This window comes from Aricia agestis, chromosome 22 (genome assembly GCF_905147365.1).
Source record: "Aricia agestis chromosome 22, ilAriAges1.1, whole genome shotgun sequence".
In the NCBI taxonomy this organism is placed as follows: domain Eukaryota; kingdom Metazoa; phylum Arthropoda; class Insecta; order Lepidoptera; family Lycaenidae; genus Aricia; species Aricia agestis.
The window spans coordinates 4,996,759-5,015,104 of NC_056427.1; the positions used below are offsets into that span (position 1 = coordinate 4,996,759).

At 36.4% G+C, this 18,346-nt stretch overlaps 1 protein-coding gene and 1 long non-coding RNA gene across 2 annotated transcripts in view; one reads left to right on the top strand and one right to left on the bottom strand.

The window, feature by feature from the left end:
- Positions 1-18,346, bottom strand: part of LOC121737965 — a 380,295-nt gene that overhangs the window by 216,151 nt on the left and 145,798 nt on the right. The gene's annotated exons all lie outside the window — the stretch shown is intronic.
- LOC121737952 (homeobox protein SIX2-like) lies at positions 5,318-16,140 on the top strand. Its single transcript, XM_042129694.1, has 6 exons — positions 5,318-5,377; positions 9,426-9,972; positions 10,497-10,654; positions 12,666-12,795; positions 13,091-13,213; positions 15,638-16,140. Exons 2-6 carry the CDS (start codon positions 9,434-9,436, stop codon positions 15,753-15,755), a joined length of 1,068 nt encoding a protein of 355 aa, XP_041985628.1. The 5' UTR covers positions 5,318-5,377; positions 9,426-9,433; the 3' UTR covers positions 15,756-16,140.

Here is an 18,346-nt window from a genome sequence, read left to right on the forward strand (position 1 = left end):
ACCCGTTTGCTCGTTTGCCCCCTTATTTCATAAAAAAAAAAAAAGTTCCTGGGTCATGGATGTGTATTAAATATGTGTTTAATATAATAAAAACTTAAATATATGTATAGTATAAAAGTATTACTTAAATATTATATTTCCGTTGTCTGGTACCCGTAACACAAGTCCTTATTCCACACCGGATTCGGTGACGGCGGCCGGTTTCTTAGAAGCCAGACCAGTTAGGCACAATTTTATAGTGCCCATGTGTGTGCGCATTATACAAGAGCACTTTCTATTCCTTTTCTCTCATAACCCAGTGGGACGGACGACCGACACGACTAGCGAGAGATCAGGCGCAGGACTTTTTACATGCCCATCCGACGCATGGATCATCTTTGTCAGACAATCAGGTGATAATTTCAATGCAGGCTGATTACCTGATTGACAAGTAAGACCATGAATATTATTATATTCTGCCCCAAAGGAAGATCTTCTAGAGCAGTGGTTTTCAAACTTTTTGGTGGTGGCACCCTTTTACGAAGTGACATTTTTGACGGACACCCCAAAATTTTTGATGCTATTTCTAAAAACAATTTATGTGGTGCTTGCTATAAGGACTCTTGGAGCCCCAGGGTTCCGTAGAGCACTTTGAATGAATTAAGAATGGCTGTTCTAGGATGTAGGTCAGGTCCTAAATCAAACGATTTAAATCTATGCCTATACCTAGGTAGCTATTTAAGACCAATATATGGTACTAGATGTAACTAAATGTAATGTATTGTACTAGAGTCTAGAGCAGGGGTCACCAAATGGCGGACCGCGGTCCGCATCCGGACCCATTGTATGCGGACCGAGCATTTCCAAAGGTGAACTTCGTTAAAAATAAATTTCGGTCTTGACTTACTGATGAATCTCCAGGGTTAATGTCAATAGCTTGCACCAATTTCACTCCAAACAAGCAATAAAATAGTCACTATTCTCATTGATATGTAGGTGAATAAATACCTTTGTAATTTATTAATAAATATTATTTTTTATTATGAAATGTGCGGACCGCGAAAGTCATTTATTTTCTTAAAATGGACCTCGAGCGAAACTAATTGGTGACCCCTGGTCTAGAGTCTAGAGACGTTCCACGCGGCTTCGCCTGCGTAAATAAGGAATGTCGCAGACAAATTAGCCCACAAAAACCTCACGTGATCTTTTTATCTGAGCCAAATAACATAAAAATTGCTCCAGTAGTTCGTGAGATAAGCTCTTTCAAATAATTTTCCCGATTTTATCCACATTTTCCTCTGTTTCTATGGACTAGTCGCCGACTATATAACTGGACTAGTCACCGACTATAGCCTTTCCTGATAAATAAACTATCTAAAACTGAAAGAATTTTTGAAGTCGGTCCAGTGGTTTCTGAGATTAGCGCGTTCAAACAAACAAACAAACTCTTCCGCTTTATAATATCAGTATAGATCAGAGGTTAAGATATAGTAGTAAGTATAGATAGAAGAGAGAGACTCTTTTGTTTCGTGGGCCACTTTTATGGTGTTGGTGCATACTGCGGAGTGCACTGTGCACACCCCCTGAAGCACCCCTTATTATTATTTGGTACTAGCTGTCCCGGTGAACTTCGTGTCACTTTAAAACCTTCCCTGGACTTCTACGAATATTTTAAGACTAAAATTAGCCCAATCCGTTCAGCCGTTTTCGAGTTTTAGTGTCACTAACATAATTGAAAATTATCACAAATCTTTTGTATGGGAGTATAGAAAAGTGTTGTTTTTAGACTTTTTCAGGAAATTTAATTTTTTTTTTAGAATTTTTCTCTCCGTAAAAACCATCCTCGTACTTCAAGGAATATTTAAAAAAAGGAATTAGCGAAATCGGTCCAACCGTTCTCGAGTTTTGCGCTTAGCACCACATTCAGCGACTCATTTTTATATTATAGACTAGCTGTCCCGGTGAACTTCGTGTCACTTTAAAACCTTCCCTGGACTTCTACGAATATTTTAAGACTAAAATTAGCCCAACCCGTTCAGCCGTTTTCGAGTTTTAGCGTTACTAACATAATTGAAAATCCATTTTTATATATTTGACTTTTAAGTATTATCACAAATCTTTTGTATGGGAGTATAGAAAAGTGTTGTTTTTAGACTTTTTCAGGAAATTTATTTTTTTTTTAGAATTTTTCTCTCCGTAGAAACCATCCTCGTACTTCAAGGAATATTTAAAAAAAAGAATTAGCGAAATCGGTCCAACCGTTCTCGAGTTTTGAGCTTAGCATCACATTCAGCGACTCATTTTTATATTATAAGATGGAGATACTTTAAGACCCCGGAAATATTATGATACTTTTTATCGCGCAAAAATATTATACGGTTCCCGCGCGATGAACGAATTTTCGCGCGAAAATGAAAATGAATTTTTTAAATTTCTTGCTAAAACTTGAGAACGTCTGAACTCTGAACCGATTCGGCCAATTTTAGTCTTGAAAATTGAAATATTCGTGGAAGCCAGGGAAGGTTTGTACGGTGCGTAAATATATTTTTAATCAATTTAAAAAAAAAGGAGGAGGAAGAAGAACAATTCGGCGCGTATGTACCTATGTAATATTTGCAGAACTGCCCAGTTTTCGCTTGCTAATATAATATAAAGGATTATATAAAAAATTCAAGTGTCTATTTGTAACCATGAAATCGAGTAAAAAAGCCCAAAAAATCACGATGTTTGCCCTATCAGCTCGTATTATTTTGACAGACAAACAAACATGGTTTCAGCCTTTTCCAAGTAAACCCAGTATCGACAATGAGTATATTCACAGTACATTGTAACATTCTCACAGAGTTCCAGGTAAGACACACGGCGAACTGTTTGTTTCGCGATAAAAATGGAATATGACACGTCGCTAACTTGATGCTGGTAAGAAAAATGTCATGTTAAATTATCAGGGTCAATTCAGACCCGCGACGCGTACAAGCATTTCTGAATTTATTGCGTGAGACGTCATGCTAGTCTGTCAAATAGAAATGCATCTACGCTGCCGTAAGGTACATGTGGAAATATGATGCGTGGCCGCCACAAAGGAAGATCTTCCAACCGAGCGAGGTGTATGCTCGGTCAGGCCGGAAGGAAACTTCGATAGCGCGATGCAGGAATGTTAGGCGAATTGTAGGTACCGCCACATAATAATTATAACATATTCTGTGTCTACGCGTCGCGTCTCAAAAGTGAAAAGACTGGTACTATAATCCCACTAATAATTTAGCGCTCTTACAGATGAACGGCACTTGTCGATGAAAATAAAATCGGCCAAGTGCGAGTCGGACTCGCGCACGAAGGGTTCCGTACCATTATAGAGCAAAATTAGGCCAAAATTTGTATTTTTTGTATGGGAGCCCCCCTTAATTTTTTATTTTATACTAAAATTATTAAAGTACACATATAATTAAGGACTATGAGGAAAATTCAAGTACCTACTTGTTGTCATTATTAATATAGAGCAAAAAAGGCCAAAAAAAAATCACGTTTGTTGTGGGAGCCCCCCTTAAATAATTTTATTTTAATTTTAGTATTTGTCGTTTTAGCGGCAACAGAAATACATAATCTGTGAAAATTTCAACTCTCTAGCTATTACCGTTCTTGAGTTACAGCCTGGAGACAGACAGACAGACGGACAGGCATTGAAGTCTCAGTATTAGGGTCCCGTGTTTACCCTTTGGGTACGGAACCCTAAAAAATCTAGCGACTGCCGTCGACAAGTGCCGTTCGTCTGTTAAAAGCCTTAAATGAGAAAGACCGTTTGATTGGTACCTTTTCACGCCCAAACCGCTGAACCGATTTTGCTGAAATTAGGTATGTAGATACTTTGAGTCCCAGGAAAGGACATAGGATACTTATATTCTCGGAAAAATGTACGGTTCTCGCGCGATTAACGAATTTTGGCGCAACGGAGTTACGGGCGTCATCTAGTAATAATATTCAGACTGTTCAAAAGGTAGAATATGAATAAAAAATCTTCCATAGAATATAGATCACCTATGCTCTTAGTAGAAATACGAGAAAACTACTTTTCTTTGTCTATCTGTCACTTTACACAGTATTTTCTTGTACAAGGACACCCATTCTATCGTGACCATGCCAATAGTTGTAGAACGTAATTTTTTGAAATAATTCCAATAAATACTTACTAAGTAAAGTCCGAAATTTTGCAAAGCAAATAGTTAGTCGGTCAGGGTGATAGGGATTTTACATTTTTTCGTGATAAAGCCTATCTTATATCCTTTCCCAGGACCTAAATTACAATGTACTTCCACACGTTTCATCTAAATCGGTTCAACAGTTTGAGCATTGATAGGTAACTGATAGATTAACATTTTACAAAATTATGACGTATATTTTATTTGTTTTTAGTTCCCAGATCCCAGCGGACTATCTGCCTTATTCAGACACGAATATTAAATACATTAGTTTTTATTATTCGTAGCATAATAACTGTAATAAAATCATAATTTTGACGTAAGCCCCGTACATCAGCTGTTAAACTTTCCATGAAAATTAAGTTTAACCATCATTAAATGTCTTTGAGTGCGACAATTAGAAATACTTTAGAGCTCTACTTTTTAGTGTTCCGTACCCAAAGGGTAAAATCGGGACCCTTTTACTAAGACTTCGATGTCAGTCCGTCTGTCTGTCTCCAGGCTGTATCTCAAAAACCGCTTTAACTAGGCTTTTGAAATTTTCATAGATTATGTATATATCTGTTGCCAGTGTTTGTTTGTAAAAACAAAATAAAATTAATATTTAAGGGGGGCTCCCATACAACGAACGTGATTTTTTTGGCGTTTTTTGCTCTATAATATAGAGAGTCTATGTCAATAATAGCAACAGTTAGGTATGTACTTGAATTTTTCACACAATCCTTAGTTTTATGTGTACTTTAATATTTAATAATAATATTAATATTAAAAAAAAATTAAGAGGGGCTCTCATAAAAAACACAAATTTTGACCTAATTTTGCTCTATAATAGTACGGAACCCTTCGTGCGCGAGTCCGACTCGCACTTGGCTTGCCAAAGATGTATGGTTCGCCTACTTTACACAATAACATAAAAGTCATAGAACCTATATAGTATATACATATTGTGTTGATCATTTGATTAGTAGAGGGGAAATAATATCAAAACCACATTTCTGTAGACCGTAGCTCGAATGGCAAAAAAACTTAAAAATTAACACCTGGCAAAAAGGCGTGACGATCAAAATAAAAAAGTCGTAGCCCCGCCCTCTCGCCATCTCTGTCGCACGGTCCTCTCGCTCTGGCGCTTTGAAACGAAATCATTTTGTTATTCGATCCCGTGACGCCGTGTGAGGGTGTTGTGATTTAGTGCAATATTAATGGTAAGTGGAATCCATACTAATAATTTAAATGCGAAAATGTGTCTGTCTGTTACCTCTACACACCCGAACCGATTTAGCAAAAATTTATTTAGCACTTTGAGTCGCGGGAAAGGACACAGGACACCTTTTATCACGGAAAAATGTACGGTTCCCGCCGCCCACGTGATAAACGAAATTTGGCGCGACGGAGCTACGGGCGTCAGAGCATATTAATATTTTTTAACTTTTTTGGTGACATAAAAATCGTTTTCGATGATTTTTAAATCGGTTAGAATTTTGATAATTTCGTGCTTTTTGCAACCCCTAATTTAGTAGTTAGTTAAAAAAAATTTAGTCCCAAATTTATAGCTAGTCGCTACGAATTCGAACATAAAAACAGTTAATTTATATTGTGATTAAATTGTATGAATTTATCTTAATGGATACCTTTTCAGTAAATGTTTATGTAAAATTATTTCGAAAGACGAATTGCCTAATTTCAGGAAATTTTCCAAAAACACATAAACTGTTTATTGTATGAATTACGACCGCAATCATTAAGTTTTGATGATTATTTAACCTTATTTGATTTCAGATTTTATTTAAAAATCCACATTATAGTCAGGGTATAACAAATTTTAGATTTAAAAAAAATCAGCCAAGTGCGAGTTGGACTCGCGCACGAATGGTTCCGTACCGTTATTGAGGGAAAGTTGGCAAAAAATGTGTTGTTTGTATGGGAGCACCCCTTAAATATTTATTTTAGTATTTTAATTTTGATATTAATTATTAAAGTACAAATATAATTACTAATATTGTATTTCAAGTGCTTACCTGCTACCATTATTGATTACGACCAAAAAAGGCCAAAACAAAATCAAGTTTGTTGTATGGGGGCCCCCTAAAATATTTATTTTATTTTTAGTAAATTACTTTTATAATACACAATCTGTAAAAAGTCTAGCTATAGCGGTTCTTGAGATACAGCCTGGAGACAGACAGAAGGACAGACAGACTTCGAAGTCTTAGTAAAAAGGTCCCGTTTTTACCCTTTAGGTTCTACCCCTGGAAGGTTTCCCCTGATTATTAAATTATAGTAATTATTAATCAATAACACTCCGAGTGCGATAATTGCTTAGCTAATAAGTGTTTACACACTATGCCGAATTTCCGCGGCGGAAGTTCGGCGTGATTCCGCCTGCAATGTATTTTAAATTACCGATGACACACCATGCCGAAATTCCGTCGAGTTATATTGTGTGCGTTTTTTTTTATGAGATGACGAGCAAACGGGTCACCTGATGGAAAGCAACTTCCGTCGCCCATGGACACTCGCAGCATCAGAAGAGCTGCAGGTGCGTTGCCGGCCTTTTAAGAGGGAATAGGGTAATAGGGGAAGGTAGGGATGGAAAGGGATCGGAATAAGGGAGGGTAGGGAAGGGAATAGGGTAGGGGATTGGGCCTCCGGTAAACTCACTCACTCGGCGAAACACAGCGCAAGCGCTGTTTCACGCCGGTTTTCTGTGAGGACGTGGTATTTCTCCGGTCGAGCCGGCCCATTCGTGCCGAAGCATGGCTCTCCCACGTCAGACACGTTTGACACGTTTGACATTGCTAACTTAATCATGCGGAATTTCCGCCGCCGGGCCAAAATTCGTTTATCGCGCGGGAACCGTACATTTTTCCGGCTTAAAAAGGTTTCCTATGTCCTTTCCCGGGACTCAATGTATCTCCATGCCAAATTTCAGCAAAATCGGTTCAGCGGTTTGGGCGTGAAGAGGTAACAGACAGACAGACAGACACACTTTCGCATTTATAATATCATAATAAATATAAATATGGAAGTATGCATTAAAAATCTCAAAATATCTACTTGAATATTTGCTTAAACTAAGTATGCAATAATTTCTTAGAAGTTAATAACAACCTAGGTATTTCAATTTAAGTTTGAAAATTGATTGCTATTATAGTAAATTATAATCCGACAGAACTTTAGAAGGTGTTATAACAATGTTTATAAACATCCGTTTAAAAGCTGATTAGAAATGTTGGAGTTGAGTTACAAAGACGACGGCGCCGCCGACCGACAAAACAAGTAGAGAACTAATATTTTAAATAGTTTATCTGTGATCCTTTCTACTTAGCAATTTATAATGAAAAGAATAAAGAACCTATTCATGCTTATGTTATAAATGTAAAAAGCCTCTTTAGTCTTTATGGTTGGGGAGGGGAAGAGGGGATTTCGGGAGTAGCTCGAGCGTGTCAGATTAAGCTTGTATAAGCTTCCGACATGTGTTTAGTTATAATGGTATAGAAATCAGATTTCTCATGTGGTGGGTTAAAATTATTTTTTTTAACATTGAAATGTCATCGGATCTGTCAGATTAAGATACTGGATGTTAAGTATACCCCAAAGAAGCCTCCATATAAAGCACTGACGATTTAAAGGTTTGGTAGGCCTGTAGATACATTTTAAAATATAAAAAAGTAAAGCTTCATATTTTCGTAACTAAGCTTCGCAGATATTTTATTTTGCACTAAACTTGGTACTACTAATATATATTTTGTGACTAAACTAAATGATTTAGTCCTTGTTGTCTTAAATATATTTATAACTGACTTAAATAAGCAATTTTCTGAATATATTTTCTTTTTCAAAACTTTAAAATGGCTGCAGTTTCTGAACCCACCGCTAAAATAAAAAACGCTCTTATTATTTTTTAATCAGTTTTATCTAATGTACAAAACCTACTAAGTCTCCATGACGCTCGAGTGACTACAAAAATAGCACCCTCCCCTCCTCTACTATCACGTTTAAACCGCAAAATCGAAAGGATAGTTTTTTTCTCGGATAAAGTATCTTTTTTTTTATCGACTTAAGATATTTTTTTTATCAAAATAAGTTGATGATGATGAATGAAAGCTACTTTGGTCCATTATTGAAGATTCCACTTCTAAACAATAACAATTAGATTAAATTAATCTTTTAGAAGCTACGATGCCTCAGACAGACAGACAAACGCGTCGATAGATATATAGGTCTACCAGAATCTGGTGGCAAAAAGTGACAAAATAAATTGACTCTAACAATACCGTGGTAATAGGAATAAAACATTTTGATCCTTTTTTTTCCTTTAGCGGCTTATTCTGTGTGTGAGACATGCAAATATAAAAATTTATCCATCCTTTTGAGCCGTCAAAATTTGCCATCAGATTCTGGTAGACCTATAACTCTGTTTTCACCGCTTGTTCAAAATTAAAATACCTTAATTATATGACTCTATTTTAACATTCAATGCATTTTACAACTTTTTTAACCCCCAAACAATTTTACTCCCTTATTTAACCCCCAACCAAATTGACTCTTTTATTTTAACCCACCCCACACATTTTACTCCTTTATTTTAACCCTCAAACAATTTCACCCCTTTCCTTAAACCCGGACATAATAAAACCGCCTTTTTGTAGTCGGTTAAAAGTGTTATAATAATGATCCATTTCCAATGTGTGTTTAAAGATAGGATGTTATGAAAACTCAGAAAATATTTTCATGTAAAACTCAATTCAAGGAATTATAGTTGATGTTAGCGCATTCAATTTTACTCGATTACGGCGACAAAAAGGGTTATAATTTTATAAGTCTAAATAATAATAATAATAATAGTTTATCCATACTTCCATACTAATATTATAAATGCGAAAGTGTCTGTCTATCTGTCTCTCTGTTACCTCTTCACGCCCAAACCGCTGAACCGATTTTGCTTAAAATTTGGTATGAAGATACTTTGAGTCCCGGGAAAGGACATAGGATACTTTTTGTCCCGGAAAAATGTACGGTTTCCGCGCGAAAAACGAGTTTTGGCGCAACGGAATTGCGGGCGTCATCTAGTATTGAAATAAAAAAATCATGAAAAGTGACTTTTAATAATCTGACTGAAAAGATAATATTAAGTATGTAACATGATATTTTGTTTCCACTTCATTTTATGCAGAGTAGGTAACACGTTTTTAATTCCCTGCTGCCAGGAAAATTGATATTTATTTTATATGCTAATAAAAAATATTTTAGATTCCATAATGAAGTCAACGACCATGGAGTCCTGTTCAGACCGCCTGAGTCCATCCAGCGATTTGACAACGGAATCCGAAACATCGCTTCCATTCCCCTACGAACAAACCGGCTTCTACAACGAAATAAACGACAAACAATTCTTCTCCTGCAAACAAAAATCCCCCAAAAATGAAGAGAGAGCCACAGACGTCAAAAATTTCGAATGCTACCTGTCACCTGTCAAAAACAAGAAATATTTGAACGTGGAAATAAAACTCCCGCCGATAGCGGATAATTTTTTTTCTGCAATAGAAGGCGAAGATCGCATGCGGTACGAATTAAAAAGTTGCGAGCAAAATCAGATCGAGATGAATAATTTTGAGATACCGATGAGAGAGAATTATTTCGAAAATGAGAATGTGAGGAGGAATCTGAACTTTAATTCTGAACAAGTACAGTGTCTTTGTGAGGCGTTACAACAGAAGGGGGATATTGATACCTTGGCGGCGTTTCTATGGAGTCTCCCGCCTAGCGAGCTGCTGAGAGGAAATGAAACTGTTTTGAGGCAAGTATTCTTGGCATAGACTAAAATGCATGACCACTTAAATATAATAAGGGGCTGTTTCATCACTTACAGATAAGTGCCGGATAGGCTATCCACAACTTATCTGACAGGTACTCCATACTCTATATGTCAGCTAAGTTGTAGACAACCTATCCGGAACTTATCAGTAATTTCACCAGTTTCTGATGAAGTGCCGAACTTTTTGACAGATTCTCCATACATCATCTGTCAAGTTAAGTGGTAGATAGCCTATTCGGCACTTATCTGGAAGTGATGAAACAGCCACTTATTATATACAACTGAAAAGTGGTCAGAAATTTTGCACATGTATTATGAGCCAATAACAATGCAACAATTTGTTAAACTTAAAAAAAAGTAAAGCGTTTTAAGTTTTTTTTTTATTATTTATTTTTTAATTCAGTTTTGGAACTCGGATAAAGGCTTTTTACCACAGATAAGGTATGCCAAACAGTTTTCATTCATTCCACGTAAGTTTTCATTACTAAATCCAAGTACATTTTCAGGGCGCGCGCTCTAGTGGCCTACCATCGGGGTGTGTTCCAGGAGCTATACGCGATACTGGAGACCCACACCTTCCCACCACGTCACCACACTGACCTGCAGAATCTGTGGTTCAGAGCGCACTATAAAGAGGCTGAGAAGGTCAGAGGGAGGGCTCTAGGTGAGTTGGTGCTTAATGGATTTAAGTTTTTTTTATGAAATAAGGGGGCAAACGAGCAAACGGGTCGCTTGATGGAAAGTACCGTGGCCCATGGACACTCGCAAGTCGCAACATCAGAAGAGCTGCAGGTGCGTTGCCGGCCTGTTAAGAGGGAATACGCTCTTTTCTTGAAGGTTTGCAGGTCGTATAGGTCCGGAATACTGCTGTTATTATTGTGCCTGGTTTCTTTGGTCTTTCTGATCGTACTTTATTTTTTAATCGACTTAAGAAGGAGGTTATATAATGTTGTTTACTGTGAAAGTAGCAGCGCTCAAATCGTCATGAGTTTGCCCATACAAAAGTTTAAAAAATGCTTTTTCAGCGCTGCTACTGTTACAGTAAGAGGAAGAAAATCGCTATCTGTCAGTCGGTTTTTCTGAGCACTATAACTGCACGTTCCCATTTCATTTTTGCTAACTTAAAGCTTCCCTTATGCATTCTCCATACCGATGACGCAACATAAGGCAACGAAACGCCTCACTCTAATGTAGCCTTTTCAATTAAGTGTACTTGTAGGGACGGGTACGTGTAGGGAATTCGCGAGCGATACATAAATTGTTATTCGGTTAATAACAATTTATGTATCTTACTTAAACAAGGATGTTATAATAATTATATCAATTCGACGCGTATGTATGTAATATTTCCAGATCTGCCCAATTTTCGTTTAGTCTATATCATTAGGCATGATGACTATTTTTTTTTCTTATCGGTAATTGAAAGACTCTTAAAAAATAGAAACATCGTTGAAAGAATGACTCTGATAGCTTAAAAATTCACCAAGATATGACAATTCAAATATCTCATAAAAAAGACCTGCCCGTAACGCTCCATACAAAGTGCTACGAAAGTATGACGTCAGTCTTTCGTAGTTTGTACGCATCGGGAGACAACTTTGTTCGACAGGTATATTAAATATAGCGTTTATGAAAGTGGTTTCATAACAAAAGTTGCTTTTAATTGCATAAGTTATCGAATTGTATACAAATATTAAGAAATTGAATCAATTTATTAAAACAAACTAAGTAACAACTTAATATAAAACTAATACAATAAAACTAAATTACAATAAAAACTAGCGTATATAAGTAAAAAAAAAAATATAAGTTGGTAATCCAGACTGCTGCCTTTAGAGAGAGTGCCCAGAATACTAGCCACATTGCCCCGCTGTAAGGCCAGGCTTAATCGCTGGCCAAAATACGCTCCAGCCCTCTGGTCACCTGTGCGATCTATGAGGCGGGATGATATAAGATTGAAAAACTTTTTCATATCATCCCCCCATGGGCCTAACGTTTCAAACGCAAGCGGCAAAAATATGTAGTCACGGCTTAAAGATACATATTTTCGTATTATACATACATTCATTGAAAGGCCATATGAATATTAATTTTTAAGAAATTTAATTAAAAAAAAAATCGACTTGAATATCCAACTTTGAAGGCGCATAACAAAAAAAAATACAAATGCTATCAAGCTGAAATTTTGGGAACACTTATTTTTTACCGTGATTTCTTTATTTTTTTAACAAAATTCGCTAATCTTTGACCTTGTCATCATCCCTATTGTGCCAAACACAAAAAACAAAAAACAACAAATGTGCCAAATTTCAAAAGTGTATGTATGTATGTATATAATATGTATGTGTGTTTTTATGTTTGTGTTTGGATATCTCTGGAAATATTTAGTTCCAATTTCAGCAATTATTTTTATGTTGTACTAGGCATTGTTCAACTTAGGAATAGTGCAAGTTTCATAAAAATCGGTTCAGTAAATTTGGAGATACTCCCTATCTCCATTTTTAATTCTCAATTACGTACAATTTTGAAGTCGGTTTTATCTTTTTAAAATACATTTATTAGAAATGTCATCAGACACCAGAATTTTAAAGATAAAACATTTTATTTTTTTGGGATTCCCCAAAAACGTTACTCCTTAAAGTTGAGAACCGCTGCTATAATGGTGTCTTATCCAGGTGCGGTAGACAAGTACAGACTGCGCAAGAAGTATCCTCTGCCGAAGACCATCTGGGATGGAGAAGAAACGGTCTACTGCTTCAAGGAGAAGAGCAGAAACGCGCTCAAAGACTGCTACTATAGGAACAGGTATGTGGTTAGTGTTACTAATTTTTTTCCCAGTGTGTTAGCGTAAACCATAAAGTTAATATACCTAGCGGAATAGAGAAACAAAGGCCCGAGCAAGAGAGATGTCACTATCAGTAACACTGCGTGGTAAAATGAGACGTGTCATACATGACAGCAGCACTCTTTTTTTGACGTCCAGTCGGCACGTGCCGCACGTTGACAATTTAATCTTATAGAATTCATGATTAAGTAATTTGAATAAACCTTGTAAGTTGTAACCTCAGGTTGTAACTTTCCTACTTCATCATCCCTACAGATACCCAACTCCTGACGAGAAGCGGGCCCTAGCCAAGAAGACGGGTCTGACTCTTACCCAGGTGTCCAACTGGTTTAAGAACAGGCGACAGAGAGACAGGACACCACAGCAGCCTAATAGAACGTGAGTTATAGACCAGGCCTTTAACCGAGACGTTCCTTTTATAGCTTCTTTAAGCCGGGTCCAGACGAGTGTAACGAGTAATGTAATTCACCGTGTAATGTAATTCACCGTGTAATGTAACACGAATTTTACGTGTGGACGGCACTACGAGCATTACATGTAACGCTCGGGGTTTATCCATCGGCTGTCGGTTTTCGCGCGAGCACAAAGGCTCGTTTGGACAATTCGCTTTGAGTTCGTGTGCCGTCCACACTGTTGACGCTAAATTACACGTAATCTTACATTACACGTTACACTCGTCTGGACCCGGCTTTATAGAATCGCCAATCATTGTATGGAATTGACATTTATGCGTTTGATAATTTTTGAAGTTGACGTTCGACTCGTCTAATTTTGATCAGCGATTCCATGAAGAAGCGACAATGAAAAACCTAGGCGCTGAGACTTTTTAGAGTTACAGCCATATTCTAAAGATTGTGCTCTAAGACATATTTTAACGATTATTTCATGTTAACTATGCCCCGCGGTGTTACATGTGGTTTATTAATTAATTTTTAGGGTATACAAATCGTGACATTTTCCAGCAGCCGCAGTCAAACGCTAATCCAGGGTATTAACAAACTTCATAGCAAACTTTGTTAAAATTGCTCCAGCCAGAGGTTACAGACAGACAGACACACTTTTCATAATTAAGAGGAAAATATACTTTTTTGTTATGTTTTCTTTAATATTTAAAAGTTGTAACGCTGGCAAATTCCTTTGCTTTTGATATTCTCATTAAAAAAACAAACTCGTTCGATTTTCAAACTGTAACATTATCCCCATAAAACTGCCCTGACTGACCTTGAATTGAGAACAAAGGAGTTATACAACAACAATCAGTTTTGTTCGAATATAATAATATGGTGGTAGCTATAAGTTGTATACGAGGTAGCTTACAAGCCGTCGCGTCGGTATAAGTTTAAACAGCAGCGCACTATAAGGATTTTGTAAAAGGTTCATTTCTACGAAAGAATAGATAAAGTCACAGATTGGCTAAGGAAATGTAATTTTGTCCCTAAACAAAACTGCAATTAGAGTTACTTTACAGTCAGTATTTCACTTCTTCCTCATTCCTGTCGTAGATATATTATATCCATAAACAGCTAGTATCTAGTCGTAACACACACGTCAAGTTAATGTGACCGTGTTATATCTAGTTATAACCTTACTGATTAGTTCGAAAACCTACGTCGAAAGATAAAATAAAAATTTACGAGGTGGAGTAACTATTTCTATAATGATTAATGAGTTTTTTTTCGACCGAAGCTAAGTGATGTAATTAATTGAGTTTAAGTTAAGATTAGCTTAAACGCAATTAAATTAAAGATTTGCCTAGAGGAAGACAGTGGAACTGAAAAAGTAAAATGTTTTAATTCAAACGGTTAAAGTTCACAGATTAGGGTCCATTCTATTCTGACCATTTTTTTTTTACCCGAGCTGACAAAAAAGATGGCCACTTGGCCACTCGTTCGAATTTTGAAAACTCACTGCGGGTCATTAAACCGTCATTAATCAATTCGAAACAAAAGAAAGTCGCATGTGTGTAATTTTTTTTAACGACATCTTTAGCGAGCAATTAGTTTCTGTCGGTTTTTTTAGATTATAGACAAACGAATATAATGCATTTGGGAGCCAAAATCAGATTTTTTATAAGCTAGGTGTTTATAAAGGATAAAAAATTAATAATTTTTAGTTGTATTGCAAACAAATGCCAAAAATTCGTTATTTTTATAGATGAAAGTACTAGATAATATACTTAGTAGGGACGTCAACATGATCAAGGGGGGGGGGGGGGGGGGGGGGGGGGCAGCTGCCCCCCCCCCCTGCCCCCCCCTCGGTACGCCCATGCATCTATTAGTTGTTATGACTAAGTTTAGAAAAAGACCAATAATTTATTTTTTAATTGATTTGTCAGTGAATAATCATAATAGTTTTATTTTGTAAGAGTTACTGAAGACATGGAAGAAGTTATCAATCCTTTATTTTAATAAATATATATTTTACAACATTCAAATTTTCCATGTTTCCTTAAAGCGTCTGCCATTAGTGCTTTTACCTTACGTATTCTGTGCTTTAAGGTAAACTTTTAGCTTTATTAAAACGGTGGAGAATGGCTCTGGCTCTCGGGCCATAAGTAACCCATCCATACCAAAAATATTATAAATGCCAAAGTGTGTCTGTCTATCTTACCTCTTCACGCCCAAAACGCTAAACCGATTTTGCTGAAATTTGGTATGGAGATACCTTGAGTCCCGGGAAAGGACATAGGATAGTTTTTATCCCGGAAAAATGTAGTTCCCGCGCGAAAAACGAATTTTGGCGCAATGGCGAGTTGTGGGCGTCTTCTACACACATTTATATTATCTTTAATTATTTTTTCAGTGACGTCCTCGTCCCAGCGCAGTACGTGGGTCCTCAGAGCGGACTCGCCCAGAGTTTCCTACCAAACGCCTACTACAAGATACAAGATACACACTACCTCCATGGGAATGGATCTTGAATAATGCCATTAAAAAAAAATTAGTATTCCTGTTTTAAAAGAATTTAATATCTAGTATAAAACTTAAAAGTTGAAATGAAAATGCCCAATAGGTACACCACGTTGCTGCAGATGTCTTTCGGTACGGTACTGTATTTCTTCCTACACCAATTTTTTTTGCTTAAAATTAACTTTTTGGTATTTCAAAAATTGTAAAAGGTACCTAAGTTTGTACTTATCCGAATTTCGATTCGTAGTTTTTATTGCTCTTTTTGGGAATTTGTAATTAATAAAAGGTTAGTCAGAAGATGAAGAAATGAAAGCCATGTATTTGCCATATATTATATAAATACCTACTTAGGCTAATATGTTAGTAGAAATAGTAATATTACTGATATGAAAAGACATTTATCTACAGAAAAAAGACGGTTATGTTGTAAATATTAAATTGTAATGAAACTTAAATTTTGTTGATTTATTAATAATATAAAATTTTTACTGATAAATATTGTTTTATTTTCACCCTGTTAGATCATGCTGAGTGCGAATTTAGTTTAGTGCTTGGCGTGAAGAAGATTAAGGTGACGCCGCGTTAAAGTAAATAACCGTGTCGGATATGTTTTAGATTGCTTGTTTTCAAACAGAAGAGAACAAGCAATGGAACAGCAAAAAATGGAAAGGGTGCAGCGACAAAATGGTTTTTGTCGCGTAATTTAAGTATCCATACTAATATTATAAATGCGAAGGTGCGTCTGTCTGTCTGTCCGTCTGTCTGTCTGTTACCTCTTCACGCCCAAACCGCTGAACCGATTTTGCTGAAATTTGGCATGGAGATACTTTGAGTCCCGGGAAAGGACATAGGATACTTTTTATTCCGGAAAAATGTACGGTTCCCGCGCGATAAACTAGTTTTGGCGCAACAGAGTTGCGGGCGTCATCTAGTCATAAATACATTTCATATAAGCTATGGGCAAACTAAAGTGTATGCTTGAACCAATTTATGTACAAATTTTGGAAGCTTAAATCACTCTGTTCTGTTGGCAAAATAGATCCCTTTTTTTACAGAGGTATTTTTTTAAATTATTCTGTGTTATAAAAGTTGACCAATCGTGTTTTGATATGGGTAATTCAAAGACAAAGACATGATGAATACTGACAATGAACTTTAATTTCTTAGCTTTAGTTATTGCTGAGAAAAATCGACTTTGCTTCGAAATTATCAAGGCGTCGCCTTAAGTGCATTGTCGAGCTCTATGGTTATGGTTTATATATTATGACGTTCATTTTTGACTTTAACCAAAGATTTGACATTTTGCATTGGAGTTAAAGTTATAGTTAAAGTTACAGTTATAGTCAAAGTAAGTTGGTGCAACCCACCCTCAGAGAAGTTCCCGCGCGATAAACGAGTTTTGGCGCAACGGAGTTGCGGGCGTCATCTAGTAATAATATTTTAGCCATCTCTACAACATTAATTTATAATTATTATTCTAGAATCTAGACTATCAAACAAGGGCGTCGCCGATGGCGCAGGGGGTGGGGGCAAGTTGACTTTACCTACTACAATTCATACTTTTTTTTGTATTGTACGTAAAGGTGTATCCACATGAAGCTTTTCACTTGTACTACGAGCCTTACATATAGGTACAGCTGATCTACATCTTACATCTTTACATTACTATGCAATAAAAAACTTGTAAATAAGTTATATATACATTTGTTAGAAAAATAGAATAATAATAAAAAGGAATTTGAATAAGTGTACAGCGTACAGCGTATTTTTTTTTAAATTACCAGATTTTAATATTATAGTGTTTGCATTATATTTGGCAACTTTTTTAGAACCTCTAGGGGTGGGCAGCTGCCCCTCTTTGCCCCCCCCGCCCCCTTGGCGACGCCGCGCCCTTGCTATAGCGCTTATTCCACTTGTCCTATTTAGAAGTCCTAGCTAGGATCCTACATAGGAGACTAATTAGTTCGCTTCTTATTCCACTTGTCCTAATTTAGTGACTAAATCAGTTGTCATTTTGGTCAGACGTCTTCTTAATGGCTCCAGTTCTATCAAAGCAACAAAAATTGGTCTTCTCATAGGCTTAGCTGTTGGCTCAATGAAAATAAAAATAAATAAAAGGCGAAAAAGATGGTTGAAAGAATTTTTGCTCCACGTAAAATTATGAATTATGAACTTTCTGAACTACTTGGAACCAGCAGACTTAACGAATGGATTCCAGATCTTATAATATAATATAAATTGACTTTAATACAGATTTAGCAGTTCCTACTACAGATAAAAGGTTGAAACCATCTGGCAACACTGATTTAGTCATTTAGGAGCCACATTTTTTTCCGATTTAGGATCCTAGCTAGGATCCTAGCTTTCTAAATGTTATTCCACTTGACTAAATTTTTTAGGATCCTAGCTAGGACTTCCTAAATAGGACAAGTGGAATAAGCGCTTATCAAAGAGTATGACGTTAACTTTGGGCTCTATGGACAAAATTGTTAATTCAATGCCAGCACAAATTCCAACGTTCTTGCACGATGCACAAAAGTGAAGTAAGTATATTACATATTATGTATGTAACCATAATATATATAGATTATAATCTAGTAAT